Here is a 24,082-nt window from a genome sequence, read left to right as displayed (position 1 = left end):
TTGACCAAAAGAGTCCTTTATGAATTTCAGACACAATTATGTAACAATGTGCAAAACAAGTCCAGTCAAGGTTAAACACAATTTGTATTTTAATTTAAATATCTTGGTAAGTCTTGTAACATAATGTTGAGAATACAGATTATAAAATAAGTACGTTAGGTAGATTTGGGCCTCATTCTTTCACACCCTTTCAGCTGTGGAATTTACCACTGTTGACCTGGTCCTTTACCCTCAACCCTGGGAGTGCCTCAGCTCCCCCCCACCCCTCTCCTCTCCTCCCCTCCGAGTCATAAACCCCATCTGTGTTTGGACTTGGTCCGCGGGCCTGCAGCCGCCGGGCACGTCCGCTTGCTCAGCTGTGCGCTTGGTTCTCGTCTGGTCTGGTCTGCTGTGTTCTCCTCGCTGAGGAGCGCTGCTCAAGACGCAATTAGAGAGGTCAGTGCCACCTCTTTCAGATGAAAGCACCAGAGCCTCTGGGTCAGGACACCCACCCAGAACATAAATTAACGTTACAAACATGAGTTCAGTGAATTATGACAGAATCATTGTTATTTCAAAAAGAAAACACATCAGAACAGAACGAAAAAGAAAAAAGGTTCATGGGGAACAAAATCCCAAACTGGAGGTTGGCAGATAGAGTTTGTTTTGTTTTGTTTGCTTGGATGTCTCTGTGGTATGTGTCTAGTCCGAGCCCTTTGTGACAGTGGTGATTATGGCCATTTCAGTGTGGTGGCTCCAACACTAGCAGTGGGAGGGGTCGGGCGAGAATGTTTGGAAGTCCCATGCAGTTTCCTGTCACTGGAGTCCCAACAGCCCCAGTGCTGGAGTCCATGAGTGATGAGACTTCTGGGGAAGTTGGGTGGAGATGGGAGAGAGTTTGCTGTTGTTGCATGTTAATGATACGAGTGTAAGTGTGTGAGTGTGTGAGTGTGTGTGTGTGTGTGTGTGTGTGTGTGTGTGTGTGTGTGTGTGTGTGTGTGTGTGTGTGTGTGTGTGTGTGTGTGTGTGTGTGTGTGTGTGTGTGTGTAGTGAAAGGGGTGCATGTGTGCATGTCTGAAGGCAACAGCCTGCGTTGGTGTGTACATTTTGGTGACAGCTGCTCTCCACACTGTCCAGGCACAGGGGAAGTGGTGGAATGTAAACAACGTCAGACTTTTAACTGAAACGCGCTCCTTCGCTCCCCCCTTCTTTTCCTCTCCTCCATTTCTTCCTCGGGCAGGAAGGAGGTCAGAAGGTGGCGTGACAAACTCTTTCCTCTCATCTTTTGCTTCACAGACACACAATAGCCATACCTCCAAACTGCTATCAGGCCATGGCCACCTACGACAGAGAGACAGCCATTGTTGAAATGGTATGTACTTTCCTCTTTCATCACCTACAAAATGTGTCTCCACCCTGAATTCTTCTGAATACACATGAATATATTCAGAGCATTACTGAGCTCACATTACAATGGTAATTGCTTTTTGGCAGTAGCCTAGTAATAGCATTACAGCAGGTGAAATTGTATACGGCCAAAAAGTCGTACATTGGTGAGTACATTTCCAAACTGGACTGCTGCAGTGCTTTATCAGCTGGATTTCCTGCGTATCTACTGAGACCATTACAGATGATTCAGAATGCAGTGGCACATCTGGTCTTTAGTCAGCCAAAGAGGACACATGTAGCTCTTTTGTTAGCTACTCTACAGTATATTAACCTCCTATAGCAGCCAGAATGGCATTCTTATTGGATGTGCACCTTGCTATCTAATCCCATGATCCAGCGCTACGCCTCCTCCCTCCCTCCCACTGCGCTCCTCTGATGAGCGGCTGCTACAGTACGTTGGCCTCCCATCAACACGAAGAGGGCAAAGTCAAGACTCTTCTTCAGTGATTCAGTTGGTGGAATGATCGACCTCATGCTTTTTGTTCTAATGATAGCTTTGGGACTTCAAAATGCAAATCTGTTTACTTGTTTCTAACTTATTCATTTTCCTTCAAGGACTTCCTTTACAGAATCATGGTTTGTATTTGGTCTATTAATAATAGTTTATTATTATTATTATTTATTTAGGCCATATGACAACTATAAAGTGTTCATTTTAATGTTAATGTGATGTTTATTAATGTCACTGCAAGTCACTTTGGACAAAAGCATCTGCTACAATACACATAAACAAAGACACATTTCTGGTTGAAGTTTAGATGACGACGACTGAATTCTTTAAAATAAACTCTTGTTTCTTGTTTGCCTTGTTTGAAAAGTCTAATACAACAATCAGTGCGAGTCAAGACCAACTGGCATTGTGCTTTGCAAGCTCCTAAGCCCTTAGAACAAAACATGTTATTGTAGTCATTGAGTTGAGCCCAGCCCACATGCCAGCACAGCTCAGGTAGTTACCTCACAGCGGGGTCTCTCTTTTGTACAGCATTGCACTAGTCGGCCCCTCAAACTGCAGTTTAATGGCCTGCTTCCGGCTGAGATGTGGGTCAGTTGTGGTCATGGTGACCATGGCGTCGGCAGGTAAGGCACTGGGTGAGATTGCTGAGTTAAAGCTGAAGTCCTGGGAGTACATGTCTTTGTGGGGCGCCTCCCATGCGTCCCTCTGCTGTGGCGGGGGGTACCCCAGCGGAGGACTGTCCCTGCTCTTGACCGGTCTGCTGGCGCCGTCCTGCCCCGGGGTCACCCCGAGAGACGCCATGACCGAGTTCCACTTCCCGCCGCCGACGCCAAAGTGCGGCGCGTCCTTGGCGGTCAGCTCGTCCCCGATCAGCGTCTGCAGTTTGGGCTTGGCCGAGAACTCGCCGCCCAGCGCCTCCAGGAGCCCCTTCAGAGGCTGGCTGGAGTCCAGGAGCAGCCCGGTGGGGCAGTACTGCGGCGGCGGCACGTTGGCGCTGACCGGGACCGGGCCGGCCTTGCAGCTGGTCTTGATCTGGCTCCTCTTGGCGCTGCCGTGGACGCTGGTGGACGCGGCCGAGCCCGAGGCGGGCGGCAGCGTGGACGGCCGGCTGCGGCAGCGGGGCAGCGAGTGCTGCTGGATCTGCTGCGTGAAGCTCAGGCTGTCGGCCGGCACCGTCTGCACCGTGGCCATGGAGTGGCAGGTGGACGAGGACGTCTGCGAGCTCTGCATGGAGTGGAAGCGCTCGGCGGTGGAGGCCGGCGAGCAGGACGCCGACGGAGAGGACGCCGCGTACGAGTGTCCGGCCGCTGCGACGACGCCCCCTCGGCCGTCTCCCGTGCTCCCGGAGCTGGCCGACGACTGCGTCTTGACCGTGGAAGTCTGGGAGAGCGCGGGGCGGCCGCTCGGAGCAGGGGGCAGGAGACCGGGGTAGGGCTTGGCCCCGTAGCTCTCCAGCAGACGCACGATGTCGAAGTGACCCCTCTTGCCCGCCACTTTCACCGGACTGCGTCCGTAGGAGTCCACGTGGTCGGGGTCGGCGCCCTTCTGCAGCAGCATGGCCACCACCTCGGTGTGCCCCTCCTGCGCGGCGATGGACAGCGCCGTGGCCCCCTGCTGGCGGCAGGCCAGGTCCAGGATGACCCCTCGGGCCTCCATGAGCACGCGGCCCGCCTTGACGTGGCCCCTCCAGCCCACCGAGTGCAGCGGCGGCCGGCCCTGGGCGTCGCGGGCGTTGGCGTCGGCCCCTCTGTCCAGCAGGAGGGCCGTGGCGTGGGCGTCGCCCTGCCAGGCGGCCACGTGCAGCGCCGTGCGGCCCTCCGAGTCGCGCGACTCCAGCGGCACGCCGCCCTTGTCCAGCAGCAGCGCGGCCATGTCCAGCAGCCCCTCGAGCACGAGCAGGTAGAGCAGCGGTCTCCCCTCGGCGTCTCGGACGTCCGTGTCGGCCCCGCGCCGCATCAGCAGCTCGGACACCTCGCCGTGGCCCTGCAGGATGGCCGCGCTCAGCGCCGAGTGGCCGTCGTAGCCGCGCTGGTCGATGGGCGAGCGGCGGTCCAGCAGGAGCCGGACGGTGCCGCAGTGGCCCTCCTGGGCGGCCAGCACGAGCGGCGTGCGGCCCTCCACGTCCAGCTCGCCCACGCGCGCCATGCTGCCCCTCTCGGTCAGCGCGGCGCACACGGAGCGGTGGCCCTCGCAGGCGGCGGCGTGCAGCGGCGTCCAGCCCAGGTCGTCCTTGTGGTTCTCGTCCAGGCCGCGGTCCAGCAGGGCGCGCACCACCTCCAGGTTGCCGTGGGCGGCGGCCAGGCACAGGGCCGTGCGGCCCTCCCCGTCGATGGCGTCCACCGCCGCGCCCCAGAACAACACGCGGTTGACCGCCCCGGCGTGGCCCATGGACGCGGCGGCCAGGAGAGGGGTCACGGCGGCCACCGCGGTGGGCAGCGCGCCGGCCGTCTCGTCCACGTCGGCGCCGGCCTCCAGCAGCAGCTCCAGCGCCTCCTCGTGACCCTCGTAGGCGGCCAGCAGCAGAGGGGTCATCCCGTCGCGGTCCCTGTGCGCCGGCTCGGCCCCTCGGTCCAGCAGCAGGCTGACCACCTCCCCGTAGCCCCGTCCGCCGCCGCCCGGAGCGCACAGCGCGGCCACCGACAGCGCCGTCCTCCCGTCTCCGTCCGCCAGGTCCACCTCGGCCCCGGCGTCCAGCAGGATCTCCACGGCCTCGCGGTGGCCCATGAAGGCGGCGGCGATGAGCGGCGTGCGGCCCTCGCGGTCAGCTCGGTCCACCCGCGCCCCGTGCTGCAGCAGGGTCAGCAGGATCTCCTCGTGGCCGCCCCAGGCCGCCGCCCGCAGGCCCGTCCGTCCCTCCGCGTCGCAGCCGTCCACCTCCGCGCCGGCCTCCAGCAGGAGGCTGACCGCCTCCACGTGGCCCCCCCAGGCGGCCGACCGCAGCGCCGTCCAGCCCTCGGTGTCCGAGTGTTCTAGCATGTTCCGCGCCGACGCCGCCGTCGCCTCCAGGCCGTGCTGCTCGTGCGCCCAGTCCAGCAGGACCTGCAGGACGCCCACGTGTCCTTGCCGGGCAGCGAGGGTCAGCGGCGTCTGGCCCTGGTGGTCACTCAGGAGCGGGTCGGCCCCGCGGCACAGCAGGAGAGCCACGACGTTGGACGAGCCGGCGTGGGCCGCCGTCGCCAGCAGAGTGCGTCCGTCGGAGGGGTCGGTCCGGTTCACGCTGACCCCAGTGTCCAGCAGCGCCCGAACGGAGTCCTCTCGCTGGAGGGCTCTCCGCACGATCCCGCTGCCGCTGCCCGCGCAGTGCACCCCGACGCTGGGCCCGTTGTCCGGCGAGCAGGTCGGGGGGTAGACGCCGCTCTTCATCAGAAGCTGCAGGACGTCCTGTTGGATGACCACTGGCGTACGAGACACGGAGGACGGAGGACCAAGTGAGTCTCCTCCCATGTGCCCGTCACAGCCGTCCTCCATGGCACTGCCCAGGGATGGCACCCCGGTCCACACCATCCACAGCGCCAACAGAGCAGTGTCGTTGGCGTGGACCCCACAGCTGACCAGGTGGTAGCCCAACAGACAGGTCTCCTCGGTGGACAAGCTCTTGGCCTGGACGGACAGGGCCATGGCCAGCATGAGGTGACCCTCCTGGACGCTGCACAGGTACTTCTGCGTGCAGTACTTGACGTCGGTCAGCCACTCGGCGAAGCTGCTGTGGAACAACAGCTTGCTCCCGCCCGGACCGTCGATGAGGAGCGAGGACAGGGCGCTCAGCTGCGCCTGGAAGTCGTCCAGCCGGAGGCCGGCGTTCTGCGTCCACACCACGGCGTAGAGCTGGACGGGGGTCAGCGGCCGCGGCGAGGCCAGCAGGGCGTTGAGGAGCGGCCGGACCAGCGCGAAGAGCCGGCGCGGGAAGAGGCGCTGGCAGAGCCACAGGTAGAGGCCGTTGAGCGTGCCCGGGATGTCGCGGATCTCGCGCAGGCCAACCAGGCCGGCCGCCACGCCGTCCAGCACGCGCTGCAGGAACAGGAAGCAGCCGCCGCTCTTGATGTGCAGCAGGTTGAGCATGTCCGCCGTGTCGGGGGTCAGCTGACGCCGCAGCGGACCCTCCTGGTCCAGCCGCCGCAGGATGTACTGCTGGACGTCGCGCACGGTGGGCGGCTTCCGCAGGTCGTCAATGCATAATCTTCGGAAACCTTTAAGGGAAGAGGAAGAGGAGAAGAGGGAAGTTTGAGACAATGATTTATGGCGGGAGGAAAAAGGAATAGAGGGAAAAAAACTGGGGAGCTTTCATCTCCGATTTGGAGTATTTTAGAGTTGATGTGAGGACACGTTTGTGTTTGTGGATGTTTTTCTCTAACAGGTTTAAATGCAAAACCGACTAAGGATTTGACATGACTCAATTCTTCTGTTCGGATTACGTAAGTCTGTTTTCCTTCGAGCGCTCTTCCACTTCCATCATATCCCTCAGTCAGAAGAAGATGGAAAAGTGAAGTGTGAATTTTCCTGCTCTACATGCAGGAGCATCTTGAGACAGCCCCATGGTATGTCAGTGTAATGTACAGTCCAGTGGTTAGGGAGGTTCAAATGGAAAGAGGATCCAGGAAGTTCTCTGAAGTCACCCACAATGTGGTAATGAGTGCGTAGGATTCTCATTCTCCAACAACAACAAAAAAACACAATACAGATGAGCTAATTTAGGTCCAGTGTAGGCAGCAAGACAGCAGCGGTTTACACACTGGGGGGATGTGCCGTTCTGACAATGGGGAGAAGGAGAAGAAAGCACAAAGGCTATATAGGGGACACAAGCAACAGTAATCACTTCCAAAATGTGCTTGCCAACACGGTCCACAAACATCCCAGTCTTCCTGAGTCTCTACTAAAGCTTGACTACCTCTGGCCAATTAGGTTTGATGATGGTAACCTCACATTCCTGTGAGTCTAACATCAAAGGGCATTCAATATTTGCACTGCTTCTAATTAAGGAAGCAGTGTGCATTGCAATATTCTGCCCTCTGGAAACGAAGGTATCACGACCAGGGTGTTCCAGTATATATATATATGCAAGGCACAGTGTTTCTTGTGTAGCTTTTCCTGGTTCAGTGTTTTAAATTCTTTACTTGTGAGTCACAGGAGACCTTCAGTGGGGTGCACTGAATATTGCTCAAGCCTAGGAAATGGAATGGAAATGACCTCTTTTTCATTTGACCAAAAGTTTTAAGGGGAAAGTGTGAGCATCAAAACTTTGAAAACTGATGATCTTATTTACTCCAGGCAAAGGTCTGCTCCACTTTCCATTTCTGGGATTCCACCCCTACCCCATTATTTCAATACACACCCTCATACATCACTTCACCTGTGTGTGTGTGTGTGTGTGTGTGTGTGACTGTGTGTGTGTGCGTGTGTGTGTGTGTGTGTGTGTGTGTGTGTGTGTGTGTGTGTGTGTGTGTGTGTGTGTGTGTGTGTGTGTGTGTGTGTGAGAGAAAGAGAGAGAGAGAGAATGTGTATATCTACGTGTGAGGGACTGTGTCACTATGGTTTATGAGTGTATAGGCTACTGTGTGTATATTAGTGTGTGTGTACATTAGCCTGTGTGTGTGTGTATGTATGTGTGTGCGTGTGTGTGCGTGTGTGTGTGAGTGGGCCTTTGCAGCGTGGCGGTGTGCTGGGACAGTACCTGAGAACATCTTGCAGATGCTCTTGTTCTGGCGGCGTGCTGAGCACACCAGCAGGAGCCAGCTGGGCAGCAGGTGCAGGTGGCGGGAGAGCAGCTCGGCGATGGAGCCGCTCTGGGCCGCCGTGGGGGCGGCCGCCACCCCCTCTCTGAGCCCCGCACCATAGCCAGAGTCCAGCGAGTCCACCAGCACATACACGCTTTGGACCGGCCGCGGGAGCTCCGCCAACGGCTCAAGCACTGCCCTGCAGAAACAAAAAGAGTGACGTGAAATTTGAGGATGGGAGGAGGGAGAGAGAGAGAGAGAGAGAGAAAGAGAAAGAGAAAGAGAAGAGAGAGAGAGAGAGAGAGAGAGAGAGAGAGAGAGAGAGAGAGAGAGAGAGAGAGAGAGAGGCAGAGGGTCAACAACTGACATGGATATAAGTATGGGATAAGCGTGGCAGGGGTGTTGCCGCAACTGATTTTAAATGTGCGCCATTATCATTTTGACATCTCCTTATCTTACAACATAATGGATTACGACTCTCTGGAAGTGTCTCATGTGCTTACAAAGTCTTTACGGGAGATAAGGAGCGATAAACTGAAAGGCAAGCTCACAAATGTGCCTGACCTACATGAGTGACTTCAACCAGAACAAAGAACTGACAACCAAGAACAATCACATAAAAAAAAAACATGCTGTGCTTAACGACACAACCTGCACCTATAACCGTGCAATGGAATGGAACGAGATTTTTTTATTTTTTTGTATCCTCTTGGCTGCAACCTTCCCTCCAGCCTGTTAGCCACCTGCTGCTCTTCCTCATCCTTCCCTCCACTCGTTCTCTCGTTATTTCCCTCTCTCCCTCTCTCTCTCTGCCCTCAGGGGGGCGCGTGCTGTGGTGTGATGCTGTGAGTCAGACCTAAAGAAGCTGTGGGATTTCCTGTTCATCCCCAGGCCGAACACACTGCAACAGGATAGGGCGGCCGGGGGAGTGTTCCAGCACGCGCGGCCGCTCGCTTATCAACCTCATTTCCACCGAGCTGTGAAAGGCGTAGACGCTTTGGACGACGGTGGTTCAACTGCCGCCTTATCAGCGCACTGGCACACCAGTATTTCATATCATCGCAATGGCTGCATGACTTCAATAGCTAATGAGGGTCCCTTGTCGGATGTTCTCTTTTTTTTTTTTTTTGGCGTTCCCACATTGTAAAATTCCTTGGCAGCCTTCTACCACCACAAACATCCCCACAGACACCAAAAGCCTTTCTCCACCCAGACGGTTCATTTGTATTAAATCTGTGTTTCAGTCCTTCAGTGGATTAGCCTCCTCGGCTTTGCTATATGATTGCCTTTGGCAGTTGATACAGTGTTGGTGTTTGGTTGGTGTTCTCTAAAAATAAAAATTAGAAAGAAAAAAAAAACAAGATGATTCAAATGAGACAAAATGACCTAAAGCTGAGTCGGAATCGCAAACAGATTTTTCACAGCTCTGGCTGAGTAAGACTGTTATGTTTTCCAATTACACAAACTGAAGCGACACTATTCCAGGGAAGAGAAACATCGCTTGAGTATGTATATCTCACCTCAAGCCTTATCTCAACATGAGCTTTGATAAGGGAACACTCCCTCTCTGTACACATTCCAGCCAAAGCAAAAGGAGGCTACCAATCCTTTAATTGACTTCCTGTCTTGTCCTCGACATCTGGGCCAAATGCACATGCCTCGGAATAGAGCAGAATACGGTTGTGACTGTGGAGCTTTACGAAGACACCCACCGGGTCACAACTGACCAAAAGAATGGAGAACGCGTGCCAGAGGAGAAGCTCCCAGAGAACTATAATTGAGTAGTGGTCAAGAGAATGTTGAAAGAGACTGACCCTGGACACTCTGACCAGCCAAGAGGGAAGATGACATGGTCTGACCGAAACAGACCCGTGATTAAGTTCTGGGTTTGAGGGTTGAGTCCTGTAGACGACACAGTCCATCACCTTTGGCGGTGACAAACAAGCTGATTTACACTGACAGTTAAATATCACACTCACAGTTCAAACAGCAGACCAGTAAGTATTATTCAAAACCATAGGGGTTCAGTGTGTGTGCTTGTGTTTTACACAAGCCTTAGATAGACTGTAAATCCATCTGAGGTATAGGTGGCTGGCTGACTGCCTTGGTCAAATCAGTGGTTTGTCTGCACTAATGACGGGCTAAACAAAACACTAGCCCTGTCTGTAAACAAGCACACAACTGAGAGAACAGCTGCTGGTAGCCCACATCTTCATATGAGTCAAACAGGTTCCCTTACGTTCACACACTCCAATTTCACACACACACACACACACAAACACACACACACACACACACACACACACACACACACACACACACACACACACACACACACACACACACACAGTTTCTCTCAGATGTTTGTCAGTATCTGAGGGAAGTGTGGAATGTGCACATGTGCACTATACTTCACCCCATGTACAGAGCAAATACAGGAGGCCTAGTGCAAATGTCCAGCCATGCTAACAAAAATCTGAAGAAAATGTGGAAGTTAAAACACTAAGGAAAAACAAGACATATGGTGTGTGTGTGTGTGTGTGTGTGTGTGTGTGTGTGTGTGTGTGTGTGTGTGTGTGTGTGTGTGTGTGTGTGTGTGTGTACATGTACGTCATTGCGAGGGGGCTGGACACACACACACATGTGAGGCCGGAGACCTCACGGACCGCTACGACTCTCCTGACTCCGAGGACACTTTTTTTCTGTTGTTTTTCCCTCTCTTGCTCTTTTTCTCTGACTAGCATTCTTTCATTCATTCAGACTAGCGGCCTATTGTGCGAGCCCTGAATGGCATGTATTATTGGGTCAGAGGGGGGATACATAAAAATAAAAGCCAGGGTAAACAGAACAATTGTGCCTTTCCTGCCCCTTCTACGGAGAGAGATATTCACACAGCTTCCCTGCGACAGACAGGACACGCTGAACATATTCAACTTCAACACATACATCTAACTTGACCTAGTAGTAAAGAGGATTAAAATACTTAAAATAGTGGCCTGACTGCCACTGCCAAATATGCTGTGAAGATTAACACATGAAATCATTGATCATACTGCTGCCTACATGCAGTGCTGGCAGACTTAGGATAAACCGGATTTGAAACTGAATCAGGAATTCTGCATGAGTAAAAAAGCCTTGGCTACAATTGAAATGTTCAGATCGTGCAGGGAATATTGGCTTAGAGGCTCCACTGAGAGCTACAGTATTGCAGATACAGATAAGACACCAGCCCCGTATCTGAGCTCTGAGAACACAGTAAGAGGAGAGGAGTGAGGAGTGAACATGAGCAGACCTTCTGAATGTGTCGTCTGGATCCCGCTGGCAGTGTAAAGGTTCCAGCGTGGGAGCGATGTCAGGGCTGCCCAGCAGGTAGCCGTACGCGGGGGGCAGCAGCGGACTGCTCCTCATCTGCTCCACCAGGCTCAGGACGAACCTCCAGACGGCCACGCTGGCCTCGTCCTCCCGCTGGCAGAAGTGCCACGCCAGGCAGCGCGGCGCCAGCGCCGAGGCTCGGCCGGCGTCCGACTGCGGCCACACCGTCTCGGTGCAGAGCGCCGTCTTGCCCGCCCCGGGGCCCCCCGTGATCAGCACGCCCGCCGCTGCCCGGCCCTCGCCACCACCGCCGCCGCCGTCTCCCCGGGCGTCCAGGCACCGCCGCAGCTTCTCCAGGGCCCATTCCCGGCAGTGGAAGTGCCGGCCCCTGAGAGGACTCGGGCTGGGGCCCCTCATCGGGCCCTCGGAGCTGGGACAGTAGTCACTGTGTGGGCCCCGACGCCCATGTTCTACTCTGCCTACTAAAGCTTCCTATTTAATGAGGGGTCCTCCTTTTCCGTGCTTCAAAACACTCCGGCATTCATGAGATTAAAGAGGCGGCTCTGCCCCAATTATTTCAGCATTCAAACGTTAAATATTTAGACAACATCAGACCATGTCCTCATGTGACACGGCGTGCTGCTGCTGATTTTGTAGTCCTCCAAATGGACTGCAATTGCGGGAAAAGAAAAGCTCCTCGCTCTCTCTGTCCCCCGAGTCCGATCACAAGTCCTCGTCCTGGGATGACTGTCAAGCCTCTGATTCTCTCCAGCTGCTCCCCTGTGACTGGAAGAGAGAAGATGAATACGTTTACTATAGTGTATGTGTGTGTGTGTGAGTGTGTATGTGTGTGTGTGTTAGTGTGTGTGTGTGTGTGGGTGTGTGTGTGTGTGTGGGTGGGTGGGTGTGTGCGTACACACAGCAGAGCATGCGGTGAGCCCAAGTCGGTCAGATATCTACAGAACACATTCAGAACACATTCTCTCGGCAGGTGGCTCGCCTTGCCACAAACCATGCTTCACACTTTGACACATCCACAGTCTCAGACACAGACACAAATACACACCGAAAATAAATCTCAAAGGATCAGAGAAGTCAGGAGATACACATCTGTGTTGAGCTTCTTTGACAGATAGGGAGAGGGAGGGAGAGGGAGAAAGAGAGAGAGAGAGAGAGAGAGGAAGAGAGAGAAAGAGAAAGAGAAAGAGAGACATACTTACTGATGCCTTTGTCTTCCTCCTGCCCTCCCCAGTTGCACTCTCCCTCCTGTCTTTTCTCTTGTGTTGCCCTTTGCTAAATATGTCTTATGCCTGTCTACTAGTTCTCCCTCTCGGACTACTTCTCTGCCTTGCTCTCCAAACAAGTCATCTCATTTGCCTGGCAGAACTCCTCCTCTTTTCACCTCTCTTTCTCTTTCTGTCTCTCTCTCTCTCTTTCTCTCTCTCTCTCTCTCTCTCTCTCTCTCTCTCTCTCCCTCTCTCTCTCTGCTCACCGGTTTGACTTGTCCTCCCATTTCTCCTCTTCTGCTTCCTGGCATGTCAGGACATGTTGCTAAGGAGGAGTACACACATGAAATGAAAAAGGAAAAGAGTGTGTGTGTGTGTGTGTGTGTGTGTGTGTGTGTGTGTGTGTGTGTGTGTGTGTGTGTGTGTGTGTGTGTGTGTGAGAGAGAGAGAGAGAGAGAGAGAGAGAGAGAGAGAGAGAACAGCAGACACTTGAAGAAAGAGGATATAGGGTCTGCCTAGAGTCAAAGTTCACCCACAGAAGCATGCCATAATTCAGCTGTCTCACAGCTAGTTTGGGATGAAGGCTGAAGGGAAGGGGAGTGGGGGATGGAGTTGCAGTTCCTCATCTCTGATCTAAATATGGCTCACATGGTTGATCTTAATCAGGAGTAATAACACAGCTGTGCCTGAACTACTCTACCAACCTCCTCCTTCCACTGTTCAGGAAAAGGGCAGATAAAGCCATTCTCCTTCAGGATATGACAGATGTTTAACAAGTTGGGACAATAAGAGTTGGACTGGACCTGTTGCTGATAATGTGATTTATGTAAAAACTTCTGATAGTCTCCAGTGAATTCACCCAGTCATTCTGAAAATATTAGAGTAGCTATCATGCAACCAACAACTGGTTCCTTACAATGTCAGACTATGTTTCTATTTCGGAATTGTAGATTATAGCCTAACAAATGTTATAATTTGAAACATCCACGTGTCTGGCCAATGCATCTGATTCCCATGCAATTACAGTCATATCCCCTTGCCTTAGTGCGAACCCGCCCTTTAAATCTAAATGTGTTCATATTACTGTCAACCGCACTGCATTATTCCATACGTCTGAGCGTGGAATCCCATAGGCCTACATTCAGTAGATTTAATAATGCTCTCGATGTTGGCAAAATAATGACTGTGCCATCAATTTGCGGAAATAGGCTATGAGCCCTGTCGCACACAGTGGCCAAACTCTTGTCCTTTCCTCGCGGGTTGGTCCGCTCAGGGGTACAAGCAGCAACAATGAAAGCAAATGAAACTTGACTTCCCCAGGTTGCTACAGGTGCCGCATCATTAGCTCCCTGCAACCCCGATGCCACTACCTGATCGCAACGCCGCGCCTTCAGCTGTAACAATGTTCGTTACAGGAATTAATACCCACATTCCGAAACCCAAATTAGGTACAGGCTATACCATAGCTGATTAACACTGATCAAAAATAATAGCGAGCTCACAAACCTTGGTTGCGTTAGGCGGCACCGGGTAGAGAAGAAAGCTGCTCGTTTCCATCGACAATCTCAATATCTCGGTCAAATAATGTTTCCCCGACGATTTAAACCTTGACAGTTGAAAGAGCCCTTCCACATTGTATGTTCCCCCTGCGTGTCTTCAGGTTAATGGCATGTAACATTATTTCACAGCACAGATGACTTCAAGTGAAGATCACAAGAAAGATCCTCAAGCCATTTGCCACAGTTGCTGGCTCTCCGTACTTTTGCTTTCTGCCCGTATGAATCTCATTCATATTACATCACGCGTTAGTGATATTACGCACACACACAACACCTCCTATTGGAGATAAGTCGCAATGCATTCTACCAAGTTTGTCCCACAGACAAAGATTTTAAATAGCGCAAGGCAATCGCAAGTCTAGTGGGGATAGCTACGGTGAGTGTTAAATCATTTAACACAAACAGGAGAAATATAACATGTCTTTAGGGTTGTTAAGACAATTCACAAATGGTCGCAAATTTGGCATACACTCGCGTAAACATTTAGTTCCTATTGTTTACTTTGGGAAGACGACATAGCGCTACTTGACATGCTTTGAATGGCGAGTGCAAATTCTGTGTTGACTAAATGCATTCTTTTCCTTTAAAATATGCAGCATACAAATCTGGCACAAACATTTGGGGGGACTTGTAAAGCCGGCCTGCTGAAAGAAAACTAGCTTCCCATCGTACACAAAATTGTTCAACAATGGTTTGATTATGTCATTTGAGGAAATCCTGTCCCAACAGCTAGTTGTTGACAGAACAGGATTTCGAGGCCCCAGATTTAATGCAAGGAAAGTCATCAAAAGAGAGCTCTCCGGCTTCTGTCACCCCGCACCTGCATTGACACTGTAAGCTTCACATGGACTCGTTGACCTATAGGGTCACTTTGACAGAAGCAGATAAATGCAGAGACTGTAATGCTTGTGATGCAATGAGATGTCATGTGATTACCGAGACCTGTTGGACAGTGTTTACAACGTGTTTACCATCCTCATCTATAGTAGGCCCATATCACACTCACTGACCTGAAAGGGGCACATCCTATTCAAGACGTGGACAGCTTCAGAGTGAAATCTGCTATTACATGTAAATCTGTTAGGTGTGAATGAATTAGGTCATGATATGTTGGAGATTTGCATGCACTGTCTGTGCCTCTCCCACACACACATGTCCCTCTCTGTATCTTTTTCTCATGTACTTCCCACACATAAGTGTCAGTATGCCAGAGCATGTAGGCTACTGTACTGCAGGATGTGTGTGTGTGCTTAATGTGATGTATAGGTGATATACTAATGGTGTTCTTCCAAGTGACCCTGTGGACGTGGGAGTTCTTAACATGAATGGAGAAGTTAATCATATCAAGAAGGCCAGATGGCTTGAGTATTCCACAGAAAGTGAAATGGCTTGACACTCCCTATTCATTTCAAGGACATGGGCAAGTACTATCAAATAGGCTACTTGGGGGGAGGGGGGGGGACGGATCTTTTTGCATTATTTTGTAACAATTAACATCACCTGCACCTTAAAGTAAAAGTGGGAACAAAGGACTGGAGGATTTGCGCTCAAATTCTTTGATCTTTGTGAGACTTCTACCAGCAGCAGTCTGTATAAGGTGCAGCTGTGTGTCAGCCTGGCCTTGCCCGCCTGTATCTCAGCTCGTTATCATCTCACTGAAATATTATCCTGGTAGTCTGGTTTCTCCAGTCTGACTCAATTCTTTTCACCTTGTCAAGAGAGTCTGGGTACTCTTCACAGGGACATTTTTATATCCCTAGCATAATAATGGGCATAGACTTTTCGTTACCTTTGAAGTCGCTGGTCCAGCCTAAAACCAATCACATTGATTCCTAACGTTGCTTGCTCACTTAACCATTATAAACTGATAATAAACAACAGCAGAGGAAAGCAACCACATATTTACATTATTCACATTCTTCCCATGTTTGTAGGTGTTTACCACTGGCACTTTCACTTTCACTCACGTCATCCCCTCGTCACTGATTGGCCCGCCATCCTGCTGGTGCCAGCAAAGGATTTAAACCGCAAAGTGAGAGCAAAACACAAGATACTGTAAGTAGGCTACATTTAGAATTCCTTTAAAAAAGATTTTACAAGTTTAACATGTTCTTTAGCCAGCTAAATAATCTATGCAGTGTCACAAAGCCTTTAAGCTTTAGCGGTTTGTTTGAACATCATGGTCCCCATGTGATGCAATTCACAATAGGTATAGACTTACTGGAAAGTTGCTCTGGGTTATCTTCAGATGATGAAGGGCCTTTGACGACTACTTTGTTTTATGTTTCATGGTGATAAATATTAGCCTATCTCACATACTTTTCTTTCTTCAATAGGCTATATTAAAAAATATTAAATTATATATGTTATACTAATTTCTTTCATTTGGTATTTCCATGCGCTCTTTGTGATGACGGTCACACTCCACATAGCAATGTCTGTCTTTCATTGAAAGGCTTGCAAATTTAATGGGCTTCAACTGGACCTAAATGACTTCTGTAGCCTTGTTTATCATAGTATTTCAGCTTCACCTTCTAGGTGAAAACCATGGCCCCAGGGAACACTCAGTGACCCCCCTCAGCACTACAGTATAGAAAAAACATAATGCCTATAAGAGCTGGCATTGTCTTATAAACATTGTTACTGTTTTGGAAAATCTTGAGTGTTTTATCCAATAGTATAGCTTGGTCCACCTACTGACATCACAAATGTCATAGTTTACCTCTTTTTTACTCCCTTAATAGAATATAAATGAATATGACATGAATAGGTTGACTGTGTATATTTCACTTCTTGATACATTAGAATATCCCAAGTTCCCAAATACCCTTATGCATTACATAACATTTGGCTGACACTATTTAGCCAAAGCGACTTACAACATGGTAAACAGTTTAAGCTTTTTAAACAATTCTAAGTCAAGCATTTGATGTAGAAGAAATAAATTATAAATTATTTTATCCAAAGGTGTTCTACCTCTTATGTTCATTATACTATATTGCCAAAGTATTGGGTCACCTGCCTCGACCTCCATATGAACTTCAGTCACATCCTATTCTTAATCTATAGGGCTTAATATGACGTCGGTCCACCCTTTGCAGCTACAGTATAACATCTTCAACTCTTCTGAGAAGGCTTTCCACAAGGTCTGAGAGTGTGTTAATGGGCATTTTTGACCATTTTCTCAGAAGCGCATTTGTGAAGTCACACATTGATGTTGGACGAGGATAAGGCTGCACCTCTTATTGCACCACTACATCCCTGAATACAGAAGCACATGGAAGTGAAATATTCCCTTGTAAAGCAAACAGTTTCCCATTAGAAACAATGATTTAGGATTTAGGTATCAAACATAATCTATAAAACACCTGTCAATATTAGGGAAAAGACCATGTTCATCATATGTGTAGATACAGTGCAGTATATGAAGAATTCAGATACAAAACCCTCTAAATCCGTCTAACCACTTTTCTTTTATATTAGTATTTTTCTATCAGGCTCTTATAGGATTTTGCCTACACATTGAGATTTCAGACTAGGAAGAGAGTGATATTTAGCAGGTTTTGAAGCAAAATTATTTGATTAACATATACATATACAGTATGTGTGGAAAGCATTCACTCACCATTGTTACCTCTTTTTTGACGGAAGTGGCGTTTGGAGGGTTTCACATCTGAACTCTTCATATGAAGAGTTCTTTTCCAAAACGCTATATCCACCATTTCAATAAATTTTCATAAATATTTTTTTTTTTTAATTTTGTTTTCAAAGTAATTTCAATGGAACTGTAATTAGGTTATATGTAGTTGCTTTATCTTTACTTCACTTTTATTGATATAACCTGAAATACACAATTAAATAACATGACTTAATTTTTTTTTATATAGTTTTCTAAAAGTGGATTTATAGCGTTTTGGAAAAGAGCTCTTCATATGTAAATAGTAAATTCTGGAATGGTCAAGTGGGGTTGTCCTGAATTACCTAATGTTATTTAAAAGACTGACTCAGATGCAGTGAAGCAATTATGGATTACCATCATTGTTGCAATTCAGCACTATCCTTGCCAGCCAGTGGTGACCTCACATGTTGACTGAGCAAAATGCTATCTGTGCCTCTGATCCGTCTACTAAGTTTTGTGTTTTGAAAACAAGAGCTGAAGAACTTTAAGAAGAACTTTATTATGCTGAAGACACAGCACTGATTGCTGGATGAATGCATGGAGTTATCACTTTAGATGCACTGGAGAAAAACAGACTTGATGACATTTCAATGTCCAATTGATTTTGAATAGCAACAACTCAATTTGCCTCTTGTTGTCAGGGCTGCCAGCCTTAATGTAGCTTGGATCTCTGTGTGCTAGTTACTATCCAGAAAAAAACAAGTGATTTGTTTTGTTTGGTGTCAATATTTAATTGGATTGCGTTGATGCTTTACAACAGTCATTTCCTGTAGGTCAGGAACAACGAGTTGATTCACCATGATTCCACATCCACAGTGTAAACAAAGACAAGACAACAGCACAGAACGCTGTTATTGTTTAGTTCTTAGGATTACCTTCTTGTGGGTCAGCAGCACTAAACAAACATGTATGGCAGAACACAGGCCAAGCAATGATTAGATGATAACATTGACAACCTGCAGTTTGTCAAGCATTTCATACGAAAAGTTTTAGGTGGGGACACACTTTGTGAAACCTTTGAATAAATACTGTACCTACACTACTGTACATGGATAATTAATGAGCAAATACTTATTTAAGGATCCTTACTTTAACAATTTTATGGAATTTGGAAATGGGATTCCATATTATATAAATTAAGATGGAATAGCCTACTGTACCTACCACTGATGTATTGCATGTTTCTGCTTTATGTGCTGAAGGTTTGTTTTCCTTGACCTTTTCCTCTTTGGTTTATGATTCACATTGGACAATGACCCCCATGGGCTTCTTTTATAATCTGCCATCCAGCTGCTATTGTATTCTATCATTCTGTGCTATGCATGCACTGTATCTAAGGGATGTGGTGAACGTTCCACTTCCAATTCTTATCAGAACTACCACAGGACAGAGAAATCAAAGAAGTTGCATGAACATGTGGACTATTCCTGTCTCTTTATTTCATGTTTCTCTTCTTGAACATCCATTCATGTTTTGTGTAACACATTCAAACTCTGAAAACTCTCCATTCAGAAGTATTACTAAGATAAATGACAATCAGTCTGTTAATAATGAGTTGCAATCATACTGTATTTGATATACAGTTGCAATCATACTGCACTTGATACACTCTTTTGTGTATATTTTGTAGTCATAGATATTTGCTATATTTATATCAAGCCTTGTCTGAGTGTCAAAAACATTTGAGTTCTTTTTATGGTCTTCTTGCATGGTGTGGTTGATGTAGTGGAGGTCGTTGTGGGGGTTAACCCATGTATCTTTGTATGTGCTTACTGTGTATATTTACACATGTGTGTGCAGAGGGGAGGTGACAGGCTGACATAGGTTGTGTGTGTGTGTGTGTGTGTGTGTGTGTGTGTGTGTGTGTGTGTGTGTGTGTGTGTGTAGTTGTGCGTAGGTGAGTATGTGTGTAGGTGTGTGTGTGTGTGCGTCAATGTGTGTATACTCCCCACCACTTCCCCCTCTCCTGGTGGTGTGGCTATAAAAGTGTGGGTCCACGGTCACGTTGGGCACCTTGTCCAGCTGATCTCTCTCCAGAGGTTGCACCAGAGGTCCTGCATGCGCACCATGAAGCTGCTCTTCCAGACGCTGTGTCTCTGCCTGGCCCTGGCGCTGGGCCGCGCTGCACCCACGTGAGTGTTCCCGCCGGGGAGTCTGACCGCGGTCAGCGTCCACTGGGCCTCACCCCGCCACTCTCTCATCTCTGTGAGATTTATATTTCATTTGTCACTTTTGTCTTCTTCCTACTTGTATCTCTTCGCTCCCCCTTCGCTCCACTTCTCCTTTCGTTGTCTTTCCCTCCTTCTCCCTCTCTTCTCCTCCCCACCCCTCTCCCCTCATTCCTTGTCTCCCAGAGTTATACAAGCAAGCAAGATTATGCAAAATTGTGGACTTTTGTCTGATCTGTTTGCCAGGGAGTTAAGTCAATATCAGCCGTTTGGAAAGGCTATTGATTAGGCCTTTTTGGCACGAGGTCCTTGCTTGCATGACTCTGCACCAATTTGGAATACTGATTCTGCAGCTCAGTAGAGAATAGAAATACAGCAAGTTGCAGAGAAATACATCATGGCACAACTGTATTATGTTGAAAGTGTTGAAAGGTTTTGGAAATAGAGTTTGGTTCCTCCTGTGCTTCAGTTTTCCTCAAGGTTTTCTGAATTGCAATGTTTTCCATTTGAGCAATGCTGAATTGCACAAGAGATTATGAATAAAATGAAGACAGAAATGATAAAGGTCTACAAAAAGGATATGCCACACAATGTCAAAATAATTTAGACTGGACTGAAACATTTCCTCTCTCTCTCTCTCTCTCTCTCTCTCTCTCTGTGTATGTCTAGACATGATCTGATGATGGCAGGTAAGTTTTGATTACGATCTTCCTGTGAATATGAATGATCCACCAGTAAAGGAACACAATTATCATTTAACACAAAATCCTCCAAAATGGCAGTCTTCCATTGTTGATTAAAACAGCTTTAACCACATTGACCCTTAGACCACCATGGAGATCATGGCTCTGAGGGCCACCATGATGCTGTTCTGGATCGCTGTGAGGGAATCGAGTTTGATGCCATCGCCCCAGATGATGGTGGAGTCATGCTCTTCATCAAGGGTTGGTGATGATTTGTGTAGAAGTACACATACAGACTATACACTACCTCGGTCAAACGTTTGTTCACTTAGAAAAGTCAATTCGACTCCATTAGGCAGAGTACCAGCTTTTTTTTTTTTTTTAAATATGGCAGCAGTTTTCAGATTACATAATTTTTTTACATAATTGCAAAAGGGTTCTCCAATGTTTCTCTGTTAACCTTCTAAAATGATAGTAAGCAGAATGTGCCTTTGGAATAATTGGCAGTGTAGATATTTCATAGAAGATCAGTCATTACTTTCTACAACAGTCATTTACAACAATAATGGTAGATAAAAAAAGGACATTTCTAAGTAACCCAAACTTTTGAATGGTAGTGTAAACTATCAGAATAATGATTCCATAAGAGCAATGCCCAAACTGAAGAACTACATTGAACTAATGTTATTGGTTGTTAGGTGACCACATGTGGAAGGGTTTCCATGGGCAACCAGAGTTGATCAATTCCTCGTTTAAGGAAGTGGATGACCATCACCACCTGGGCCATGTGGATGCAGCCTTCCGTATGCACTACCCTGATAACACGGACCATCACGATCACACATTCTTCTTCCTGGTACGCTCCAACACAGAACTCCACCTTTTTACCCGAGTGGTAGAATCCATTCTCAGTGGCATAGAGCCATAATGAATGATCATCCTTCACATTTGTAAACCTCCTATCCTATCACTTTTCCTCTGCCTCTAGGATGACAAAGTCTTTAGTTATTACCAGCAGTCCCTGGAGAAGGGCTTCCCAAAAGACATCTCTGAGGTGTTCCCTGGGGTCCCCAGTCATCTGGACGCAGCGGTGGAGTGCCCTAAAGGAGAATGCGTAACCGACTCGGTTCTCTTCTTTAAGGGTGAGACTATATGAGCAGGAACTGCAAACACAACAGAGAGTTGCACAGAGAGAAGTGTTATCAAGATCAACGCCGTTCCATTTATTGTGACTCTGAGTATGAAACAAGGATCAGTGTAAATAAGGTTCAGTGTTTCAGTCTTGTAATGTGTGTCACTGTATGCCGTTGTTTTCTCGACATGCAGAAAACACAGTGTACCACTACGACACCAGGACCAAGACGGTGAAGTCCAAACAGTGGTCGCACCTGCCCAACTGCACCTCTGCCCTCCGCTGGCTGGAGCATTACTACTGCTTCAGCGGACACGAGTTCACCCGCTTCCACCCGGTCACTGGCACCGTGGTGGGCAGTTACCCAAAAGATGTCCGCAAGTACTTCATGCGCTGCCCCAACCTTGGTGAGCACTGGGACTCATACTGTACATGGACACACATGTACATGGAACGGACATTATCAGTAGCCTTTCTCTAACTCTCCCACTCATTTGATCGCTTGTGTTAAATAAGTTATGAGTAATGCTGCATGTAAAGCTGCAATATCTTAAATAAGTTAATAAATGAAATCACAGTCTTGAAAGATAACTGAGTGGTGAACACGAACACCACAGAGGTATCACAGTATGATTGTCGTAGTGATGTCTTGATTGTTATCAAGTGATGATTTGTGTTATGGTCCACCAGGGCATGGCCATGGTCATGGGAGCAATGACACATCGCGAGATCTCTGCACAAACTCCACAGTGGACGCCATCACCTCCGATGACTTGGGCAAGGCTTATGCATTCAAAGGTGCTTCACCTATGGCTCTGTCCTGTACGCTTGTGCTGTATGAATACACGGGGTGAAGTTGGTGTTGGACAAGACGCTGACAAGTCTCCCTGTTGTTCTCTGGCTCTCAGGTCCTATTTACATGAGGTTGGACACACAACGTGACGGTTGGCATCCGTTCCCCATCAGCAACACCTGGAAGGAAGTGACTGGGGCTGTGGATGCCGTCTTCACTTATGACGGAAAAGTCTACATCATCCAGGTAGTACCAGCTCTCACCCATACCTTGCTGGCCCATTTCCAACAGTAGCAAGTATAACAGTATAGTGACTATAACTTTACAAGTAAATGCAAAAATGCACTTCTTCCTATGACTAACTAACTGCCAGGACTGTAAAGATGAGAATTAAATTATTCTGTCCAAGAGCTTAAAATCTGAAGAATCTGACAATGATGAGCACACACTGTGCTGAATGAGACATGAGCAATACTTGTGTTTTTGTTTCCCCTACAGGGAGATCAGGTGTACATTTACAAGTCAGGTCCGGGTTACACACTCATTGAAGGGTACCCCAAAAGCCTGAAAGAGGAGCTGGGCATCGAGGGGCCTGTGGATGCAGGTTTCGTCTGTGGGCAGCATGAGATCGCACACATCATCAAAGGTTATTTACACGGTGTACACATGCATGCACATACACACACACACACACACACACGTACACACACACATAATACACTCATGGAGGAACAAGCTGTTCTCACCTTTTATTTGTCACCGTTCTGCACAGGTGTTCAGTCTATCTTTAGGTCATGACAGGTGTTATCCAATGAACTGACTTTTTCTACCCAGTCAAGCACTGTTGGCTAACATTTTGTTGAAATCTCTCTCTCTCTCTCTCTCTCTCTCTCTCTCTCTCTCTCTCTCTCTCTCTCTCTCTCTCTCTCCCTCTTTCCTATGCAGATGAAAAGATGTATGATGTTGATCTGACTGTGACTCCCAGAGTGGTGGATAAAGAAGCTCACATACCCTTCAAAAAGGTAGATGCTGGCATGTGTGGTCCAGATGGGGTGAAGATTTTTGTGGAGAACGAGTTCTATCGTTACGAGTCACCTCAAGTCCTGGCCTTCAGCAAAATCCGCCCTGAGCCACGAAAAATCTCCAAGGAAATACTGGGCTGTGATCACTAGGGGGAGCTGCACACACACAAATTAATATCCAGAGTTTGGGTTGGAGAGACACAGAGGGGAGGGGGTGCACACAAGCACAACAATTACATTAATTTCAGTTTCAGTATTTCAGTCAGGGAGAATACTAATTGCCACACATTCCTACATATTTGTATCAATGATTATGTGACTTTGCTACCTCAGTCTTGCTTGTTTCTATGTGTTTTAATCCCAGATTTGAATTGTTTTTAGACATATTAAACATAGCTCCCCCATTGGTTCCATTAAAGAGAATCATAAAATAAAATAAAATAAAATAAAATAAAAGTGATAGAAGAAAAACTTCCAGCCCACTGTTGTCCTTTTTCGCTCTGACAAAACCGAGCACCATTAGAATATAATATATACTTTTTTGATCCCGTGAGGGAAATTCGTTTCTCTGCATTTAACCCAATTTAACCGAATTAGTGAACACACACAGCACACACACACAGTGAGGTGAATCACACACTAACCCAGAGCAGTGAGCTGCCTGCCCAACCAGCAGCGCTCGGGGAGCAGTGAGGGGTTAGGTGCCTTGCTCAAGGGCACTTCAGCCGTGGTGGACTGGTCAGGGATCGAACCGGCAACCCTCTGGTTACAACCCCGAAGCCCTAACCAGTACACCACAGCTGCCCACACTCTAAAAAATGCTGGGTTATTTTTTCAACCAAACCGTTGGGTTGAGCCTGCTGGGTCATTTTATTGGGTTGTTTTAACTCGTATTGGGTCATTTCTGTAACCCAG

The 24,082-nt window shown here is 48.3% G+C and overlaps 2 protein-coding genes across 3 annotated transcripts; one reads left to right on the top strand and one right to left on the bottom strand.

The window, feature by feature from the left end:
* ankrd50l (ankyrin repeat domain 50-like) lies at positions 1-13,916 on the bottom strand. Of its 2 annotated transcripts, none has more exons than XM_062533919.1 (5): positions 13,638-13,916; positions 10,886-11,691; positions 7,551-7,792; positions 2,383-6,069; positions 1-1,320 (listed from the first exon to the last, which is right to left on the bottom strand). In XM_062533919.1, the coding sequence occupies exons 2-4, from the start codon at positions 11,320-11,322 to the stop codon at positions 2,384-2,386; spliced, it is 4,365 nt and encodes a 1,454-aa protein (XP_062389903.1). In that variant the 5' UTR covers positions 11,323-11,691; positions 13,638-13,916; the 3' UTR covers positions 1-1,320; position 2,383. The 2 variants fall into 2 exon arrangements, with proteins under 2 accessions (XP_062389903.1, XP_062389904.1); XM_062533920.1 differs by lacking the exon at positions 13,638-13,916 and adding an exon at positions 12,126-12,241.
* Positions 13,917-19,362: 5,446 nt separating this feature from the next.
* LOC134078184 (hemopexin-like) lies at positions 19,363-23,638 on the top strand. Its single transcript, XM_062533917.1, has 10 exons — positions 19,363-19,501; positions 20,207-20,226; positions 20,365-20,481; positions 20,919-21,076; positions 21,209-21,362; positions 21,547-21,759; positions 22,043-22,150; positions 22,261-22,391; positions 22,644-22,791; positions 23,091-23,638. Exons 1-10 carry the CDS (start codon positions 19,428-19,430, stop codon positions 23,315-23,317), a joined length of 1,350 nt encoding a protein of 449 aa, XP_062389901.1. The 5' UTR covers positions 19,363-19,427; the 3' UTR covers positions 23,318-23,638.
* Positions 23,639-24,082: the final 444 nt, after the last annotated feature.

Source organism: Sardina pilchardus, chromosome 4 (assembly GCF_963854185.1).
Source record: "Sardina pilchardus chromosome 4, fSarPil1.1, whole genome shotgun sequence".
Taxonomy (NCBI): domain Eukaryota; kingdom Metazoa; phylum Chordata; class Actinopteri; order Clupeiformes; family Clupeidae; genus Sardina; species Sardina pilchardus.
The sequence above is the reverse complement of the archived record's forward strand: the minus strand, read 5'-3'. Positions and strand labels throughout refer to the sequence as shown.

Coding starts and splice junctions, on each gene's coding strand:
- ankrd50l (XM_062533919.1), bottom strand. CDS start 11,322: ATGAGGGGCCCCAGCCCGAGTCCTCTCAGGGGCCGGCACTTCCACTGC. Junction 7,793..10,885: donor CCAGACGACACATTCAGAAG/GTCTGCTCATGT, acceptor TTGTTTCTGCAG/GGCAGTGCTTGAGCCGTTGG. Junction 6,070..7,550: donor CATCTGCAAGATGTTCTCAG/GTACTGTCCCAG, acceptor CTTCCCTTAAAG/GTTTCCGAAGATTATGCATT.
- LOC134078184 (XM_062533917.1), top strand. CDS start 19,428: ATGCGCACCATGAAGCTGCTCTTCCAGACGCTGTGTCTCTGCCTGGCC. Junction 21,760..22,042: donor CATGCGCTGCCCCAACCTTG/GTGAGCACTGGG, acceptor ATGGTCCACCAG/GGCATGGCCATGGTCATGGG. Junction 22,392..22,643: donor GAAAAGTCTACATCATCCAG/GTAGTACCAGCT, acceptor TTTCCCCTACAG/GGAGATCAGGTGTACATTTA.